The sequence below is a fragment of the Myotis lucifugus genome, unplaced genomic scaffold, assembly GCF_000147115.1.
Source record: "Myotis lucifugus unplaced genomic scaffold, Myoluc2.0 scaffold_53, whole genome shotgun sequence".
Lineage (NCBI taxonomy): Eukaryota > Metazoa > Chordata > Mammalia > Chiroptera > Vespertilionidae > Myotis > Myotis lucifugus.
This window is the reverse complement of record NW_005871101.1, coordinates 2998786-3006930: the sequence shown is the minus strand read 5'-3', so window position 1 is coordinate 3006930 and position 8145 is coordinate 2998786. Positions and strand designations below refer to the sequence as shown.

Here is an 8145-nt window from a genome sequence, read left to right as displayed (position 1 = left end):
ATGATAAACATGTCATATGGCCCAGCCAGCGTGGCTCAGTGTTTGAGCATCGACCTGTGAACCAGGAGGTCATGGTTGGATTCCTGGTCAGGAGACAGCCAATCAATGATTCTCTCTCAACATTGATGTTCCTATCTCTCTCTTTCTCTCCCTTCTTCTCTGAAATCAAAACAAATATTAAAAAAACACACCATATGATGACGTTCATTTTCTTATGCCACATACTATCTGAATGGCCATATAATGTTTCCAAATATTAATTATGGAAACGATATTTGGGATGTTTTCCATTGGTACTATTCTTTGCCCATTCATTAGTTGAGTTCCTTTCTATCATACTCTATATACCTTTAAAACAACTCTTTTGTTTCTATCAAGAAGCGACACTGTAAGGGAGGTTCACTTTAAAGATCTATTTGAAGAACTTTTGCAACAAATGGAATTTGCTTATGTTATGTTACATTTTAAAAAAGTAATCTCTTCTTCACACAGCTGAATGTGTATACATGTGATAACAAAATATATTCTTACCTCCCATCCATAACTGGGGTCTTTCAGGTTGGACCTCTGCTCTCCCACATAAGGCCCAAACTTTTCACCTGCTTCAATCTTCCTTTTGGTCCATATTCCTAGTCCCGCTCCAGGCATAGTTGACTCTCGAAGTTCAAACTCAGCAGGAATGGGAATGTCATCTGGGATGTATATGGGGGCCTTGTAAGGAGAGCCCTCCTTCGGCGTGAACGCTTCGCTGGACGTAGCTGGAGAGCATGGCTCTTGAAGATTGAGGGAGGGCGTGCTGGCTACGCCATCTGCATCTGGCATTTCTTCCAAAGGAATGTCAGGGTAACTGCCATAGACACACTCATTACCTGTGAACAAATAATAATTTCATGAATTCCTGCTAAGTTAGAAGAAGAAAAAATCCCACAGCTAGGTTGTTCTTCTTTGAAAATAAAACAGGGAAGGATCATTGTTAAAATAGGCCCGCATTAAAATCTGTTATTCACAGATGGGGGAGGGGGGTTATTGTTTCTTTGGTTCATCTGCAGTGAATCCATAAATCAAATGAATTACTATTCAACTGTCAATAATATTCTCATGGGCCAATTCAATCCATGATCCATCTGGGAAACAATTAGCAATTTAATTATTGGTATGAATAAAGTAGAGATAAGAAATAAAACTGCGTGTACCTACCACCCTGCAAACCATCCCAGATTGGGAGCTGATAGCATTTAACAATGTATTAGGAAATTGTATCATGCAGTAGTATCTTGGGCTAAATTGTAGGAGAATCGTCAAAGATTCCAAAGGCCGCCATGTGCAACAAGGCTTGACTTTGTGGCAGGATTATTTATTGGAATATTAATTTATGTTTGTTCTTTCTCTACTTTTCCTTTCCCATTTCAAACATACTGCCAAGCCCTTGGTATTTTCTTGCCCCAGTAACTTCCACAGAGAAGATGATTAAAGTTACTTGAAGCTAGTGATTCCTCTGGGTATTGGTAAAAGTAAAAATCATTAAGGAAATTAGGTGAGCTTTCTAGAGGGGAAATGGGGAAGAAGGTGTCTTGGGTGCACCAAAAAGAGAGCATTTCCTGCAGACTGAGAAAGAGAAGAAATCGGAGGGTCTCTAAATGGAGCAGTCCCCTGGGGCAGATGCCAAGGCCATGGAGGGTACAGCAGGGTAAAGTAGCTAGGAGTCTGGACACTCGGCACCAGGGCTCTAAGGTCTCCCCAAAGCAGCACCTCCCCCACACCTGAAGGAAAGGAATACACCATGTCAGACCTTAAGATCTTTATGCAACTTCTTGAGGATAAAGGGAAATTATAAAGAATAATGACTAAGCTTGAATTTCCCACCAGTTTACCAGTTGAAGGGGATTTCAGCTACTTTTAAAGCAAATAAACATAGGGTTCTTGTCCACTCGGACTATGGACTAAGAATTATATGTGATTGATTTGATGTGTAGGCCTTACCAGGGAGAAGTAAGAAAAATGGGTAAAATTACAAGAAGGAATATTTCAATCAGAGCCACCCAAAGGTAAAATGAGTTGCCCTACGTTGCCATTACAGGGGTTCTAATATAGCCTAGAACCAGAGCTACAAACGGTATGGAGGAATTCTAGTCTCAGGTTGGTGACTAGAGTAAATGACTTAAGATTCTACCAAACCTGCAGTTCTATGAATTACTTAAGTCTTCCAAGATAATTTATTGGGCTAGAGGGTGGAAAACCTGAGTTCTGGCCCCAATTCTTTCTCTGATTCTTTATGGAAGTTAAGTAACTATAACAAAATAACAGTTGCCATCAAGTACTGCATCCTCTTAAAGCTTTCTAAAATGAAAATGATAGCACATGCAAAAGTATCTTTTGAAGGAAGTGCTTGGTTCTTGATTGAAACAATGAGATAATTCCATCTAAACCAAGCATAGAACTGAATTCCTATGAGACGTTTGTTCCCAAAATACAAGCTCATTATCATTCGGGTTCCGTATATCCAAAATCATGCACATTATCCTCTGCCCTCAATCAAGTCTCCTGCCCACTTCCATTAGGAATACTATTTCCCCCTAATTATCCATGCTCAGTATCCTAAAATAACATGGACATTTTCTCTCCTTCACCCTCCAAGCTATTCAGTCATTAAAGGCTGTCTATTCTTCTTACATGATTTTCACCTTCATCCCATCTTTTCAATCCACATTTTCATTCCTGAATTTCTGACAGTTCTCTAACTGGGTCTCAGACCTCCAGGCTTTTTCCAGTATCCCTCGGCTCTGGGCCTGTACAATGCTGCTGGACTTAGGAATCTTCCTGGCACACATATTTCCCTGTGGTATAGCCTCCAATCATTCCCAGTGCCCACAGGTAAAAATCTAAAGTTCTTAAACTTAGAATAAAATCTCTCTCATTTTAAAACCATTGTCCCTTTCGCTCAATAAGAGGCCCCAGGCGAGATAAGCTTAACCCCATTTTCCAAGCTCAGTGAATACTTTCTCTGGTTCTGCCTGCCCAGTTACCTATTTCTGCTCTCCTCTGCCCATCCAGCTTCTAGTCAGCCTCCCAGATCAAGTCCTAACTTGTCCCCTCACCATATCATTTAACACAACTTCCTTGAGTTGTTACACAATGTCTCTGCTTGGCCTGATAATCCCATAATGCTGTGCATTGCTACTTGGAGTTTAATGTGAATGATTCTCGGATTCCCAGCTATGAAACAAGGCCTTGCATGGAAGACCCAGAGCTCACACTTCTCCAAGAGTCAGAATTCCCCTGGTGAGCTGCATAAAGGTGCTTAGTAGATACTTATTAAATAGATAACTAACCTAACCATTTTATTAAACTATTAAACCAAATCAATATTTTTCTATCAAATATAGGAAACGATTTTGATCCTGAAAAGCACCTTTAATCCCATAGAAATGGGCCACAACAGATTACAAACTTTTCTCCAAACACAACTTCAAAAGAAACAATTCTAACAATGCCCCAAAGATACATTATCAAAGAAATACACTTCAGGGTCCAAACACCCTTGGTACACCCTTGATAAAGTCTATCTTATTTTGTCCTTCAGGGAGCATTTGCACTTCAGCTGAAGAGCCAAAAGTTCACTAGCACTCTTGATACAACTAAAAACATATAAAAGTATCTCTTTAGAATTGTAACATTTAACGACTACAAATGTGGAGTTACTTTATAGATTCTTAAAGGGATTTGTCACCCATTGTGAACATTTTGTTTCTCTCTGTAAATGAGTGCTATAAATTGGAAGCCACTTTGTAATCTGTAGACTTGTCCATTTAAGCAGCAGGAAACAAAAAGGCATCCAAATGAATAGAACTATTTCCTCTAGTAATTATCTATTCAAGGTCAGTAAAAATTCCCCTAGTTCCTCAAAGGGTTAAATCAGTCATACCATCAGTTCCAGCAAAGTGATCCCAAATCTTAAAAAAGGATAGAGACAAACCCATCTGGGCCCTCCCACTGGCATAGCTGATCCATGACCTTTGAATTACCCATAAACTCTCCCAAAGCATAATTTAAATGAATGCATTTGGATTTCAATTCCTGTGGAGACAAAATACTTGTATGCCCAGGTTACTGCACAGAAGAATTTGAATTTAAAGCCTGAATGCAGTTCTGCTTACAACGGCAAAAATTTCCAATTAAACCTAAAGAACAACTTATATAGGTCCAGAAAATCCAGGAGACAGACTCAGGCTCCTATTCATCCACATGTGGCATTAAATGTATATGCAAACTCAGGCGATTTGCTTTCAAACCACCTTTAATATAGTGTCATCAGAATTAAATAAAAAGAATAAAAAAGAATTAAATATAAAAAGGGCTGTGGTGACAAAAAAAAGAAATATAAACCTGCTGAGTTTTATGTATCAAAACAGGAAACAATATTTTAATGTAATCTAGCATTATGAAATTTTCAACAGCAAATGCAGTTTCTCACACTGTGTTGGATATTTGCATAAACCAAAATAAACTCATGCATTCATGTATGTTACTCAAGAACTACCCCAAAAGCTGGTAAAACATTTCATCTAAATGATAAACTACCTCAATTATCATATCTCCATTAAATCTGTGTTATTGGAGAAAAAATGGTAGTTCCTCTCCCTGAGCTATAGCTACAGTTAATTAAAGCATTGCTCAAATATCACACTGACAGATTGGGCACATTTACAATAGGTAAGTATCAGGTAATAAATGTTATATACATCAGTGGTCCATAAAGATAAATAACCCTTGTAACTTCTTGAAGCTGAGCTGCCTGCTACTGGAATTTGTTTCATGCATCCTTTAGGTGTCATTAACTGAGTGAGGACAGAAAGACAATTTTATTGTTGGATTTGAGGCAAATGACTTGAGAAAAGAGCTTGGAAATCAACCTCTTCAATTCAAATTTTAAATGTTCTAATATCCCCAGAGCCCCAACAAGAGCACACACTTGGATTAGATTATATGTCTTTCTATGACTCTTGGACTAACATAGGTTCCCACTTGAGGTGACTTCCATTTTGAAAACAAAATCAGAATCTCCAAAGAGGAAATTTCAGAAATAATATAGATAATAACTGCTTTTATAACTGTATCTATATTTTCTCATTTAAATTTATTGATTTCAGAGAGAGAGGGAGAGAGAGAGAGAGAGAGACATCAATGATGAGAGAGAATCATTGATCAGCTGCCTCCAGCACACTCCACACTGGGGATGGAGCCCACAACCTGGACATGTGCCCTGACTGGGAATCAAACCGTGGCCTCCTGGTTCATAGGTCAACACTCAACCACTGAGTCATGTTTTATTTTCTCATTTTGACACTCACAACCCAGTGAGAAAACATGGTGAGAAGCATAACCTTCCATCTTGCGAATCTGGAAGCTAACACTCAGGGATGCTAAACAGTATAGCCAAAGTCAACAGAGTCTAGCCTCAGGTGTCCAAACCCAGTCCTCCCTTTTACACTTAGGCAGCCTTTTAAAAAATATATTATTTAAAGTTGGTTTATTTGTTTGTTTTCCAAATTGTGACCATGTTACATGAATACTTTGTTTTTCTGTTTCTTCACTTGATATGTTATTATGAACACTTCCTTATGTTTCAAAAAATATTTTCAAAACTAAATTTAATTACTGCATAATATTCCATTATATGAATCCACAATAACGGAACTATTTCCATAGCATTTATTTTTGTTGCTTCTAATTTTCTGATAATTATAAATACCACTGAAAGAAACATTCTTTCATATAAATATTTGTATTTATCCATTTTAATTTCCTTAGGTTAGATTCCTATAAGAAAGCTCACTGAATATTAACAGATTGCTTTTGGGGGGTGTATACCAACTTATACTCCTACCAACTGCATTGGCATTTATTATTATGTCTTGTTTTGAAAATTTATTAACACAATGGAAAAGATTATACATTTATTCTGGCTTTAATTCACATCTCAGTGGTTAATGAGACTAAATATTTTTTTCATTCATATTTCTTCTTTTGCAAATTATTTGTTGTTTTTGTCCTTTTTAATTGGGCTTTTAGTGGTCTGTTGTATTAATAATAATAAAAATTAACCTTTTGATATAACTTTTGCTACTTTCTATAGTAAATCATTTATCCTTTGGTTTTTTAATGAGGTTTTTGTTGTATAAAATTTTTTACTTTTAGAAAGTCCTTACCTATCCTAAGAGGGGAAAAAGAAGATTCTCTTATATTTTCTTACCTATCCTAAGAGGGAAAAAAGAAGATTCTCTTATATTTTCTTTGAGTTTCACAGTTGCTTTTCTACCAACCTTGGATCTCCAATGATTTACTGCTGAGTGAAAAGCAGAGAAAAATGATTTCATTTATTTGAGCTCCTGTGAGCGGCAAGCTAGGAGAAAAAAAGCCATTTCACTCGTAATTCTTTGGTTCTTATTTGCAAGGCTGGCCTAAAATGCCTTCTCTTTTTGTGGGTTTTATATAACTCACCATTTGTTTCACTTGGCTTCTCTGCCTAGTTTAACTGCAAATCTTCTGGGCAGATGCCATTCAAAATCCTGAGTTTCACCATTAATAGCAATTCAGTACCCGTCATAATACTTATCACTCAGCATTATCATTAATGGTACTAACATAAATATTTTTCTTTCTACTCTTCACATTAGTAGAGTTTAATACTAATATTAAAAGCATAGATGGGTGGGTAGTGTGACAATAAAGCAAGGCTGATTCCTGTAGGCACTAAGCAAGACTGATTCCTGTAGGCACTAAGCAAGAAATCAGTTCTTTATACTCAGCTGTATACACATATGCATATAAAACATCCTCCCAATGCACACACTGTGCATTTGCTGTGTGTGTGTGTGTGTGTGTGTGTGTGTGTGTGTAATAGCTCACTAATCTTAAAAATAGGCTGAGACAGAAACATGGTTTGAGATCTCAGGCAGACTGGTTGAGATCATAAGTACAAGAAACAACTGCCAGGAGGAGACCAGCTAGGGAATTGAACAGATTAGGTAACTCAGAAATTTAGACATTTCCCCCCATTATGTTCCTCATTGCAGTTTTGTAATAAAAACATGAGCAAACTTCAAAGGAAGCTCTGTAGTAAAGGTTAATTGCTACTAAAGAAGAGGGTGGGCCCGAGCGCCAGTACTTTGTGCCCAACTTGCAAGCAGACAGGAAGGATTACACGTGGCTGCGAGCTGAGGATGCGTGCCCAGCTCCAGGAGGAGAGGAGGAGCTGCCAAACCTCAAGCCCCACCAGGGACCTCCTGGTAGGACGTGAGCACATGAACACGAGTCCATGAGTCGGTGCCTGCTAATGATGGGGCAGGGAAGGGAGGGGGAAGACATCAATTTCCTTCCCAAATTCAAACCGGACGTGCTCTTCTTCCCTTGTTAGGACAATTCCAGAGCGGTGACAGCAGCCTGTTTGTGAGAAGGCAGAAGACCTCAGGAACCAGCTCTGCGCACCAGCAACAAAGCCAATAAACGCATGCTGGGCTGGGGGGAAAGGGTGGAGCCCATCAAGCCAGACACACAAACAGAACAAAGAAGGAGGCTCTGAACTGGCCAGCAGAATATTCTGCGAGAATGGCCCCAAGATAATGACATTTAAGATCCCAAAGAAAGGAAGAAAGGAAACTAGGAAAAGTAAGCAAAATCAATTTCCAGAAAACCAACTTCAAGTGGATTCGAAGGACTGTCGTAAGGGTCCAGAGGCACAGGCTTACACAACAGAGGCATCTATGGAAATGAGAAGCTGCTGACGGACATGGTCTTCAGAAAGTGCTGCCTCCAGAGAGAGGTGAGAAGAAAATAGGCCTCCGTGGATCTTTTGACACTACACCACACTTATAGACTCCATGTCTCTAGAGACCATTATTTTTGTGAACTAGTCTATCAACATGACTTGGTACATGGAATTTTTTTTAATGACCTTTTAGGCTTCCTTGCATCTCTAGTATTTGCTACTTCCTGGTGCCAGGCTATTCCACCTCTTCCTTATGGAACTTTTCCTCCCAGGATTTCCCAAAAGCATGTCACTTATGGGCTGTCAAGAAGCCCTGAAGTGTACGGAAGAGTGTGGAGAGACAAACAAGGGAGATAGCAAGGACTATCACATGAACTGAA

The 8145-nt window shown here is 38.7% G+C and overlaps 1 protein-coding gene across 1 annotated transcript in view; it reads right to left on the bottom strand.

Annotated features, from left to right (window-relative positions):
* Nucleotides 1-373: 373 nt before the first annotated feature.
* The window catches only part of LOC111826073 (MDS1 and EVI1 complex locus protein MDS1), a 276522-nt gene continuing 268750 nt past the window's right edge, over nt 374-8145 (bottom strand). Inside the window, exons 2-3 of the mRNA XM_023753912.1 lie at nt 532-869; nt 374-412 (exon numbers count right to left, since the gene is read on the bottom strand). Coding sequence (XP_023609680.1) covers nt 374-412; nt 532-869 — 377 coding nt within the window. The remainder of the gene's footprint in view (nt 413-531; nt 870-8145) is intronic.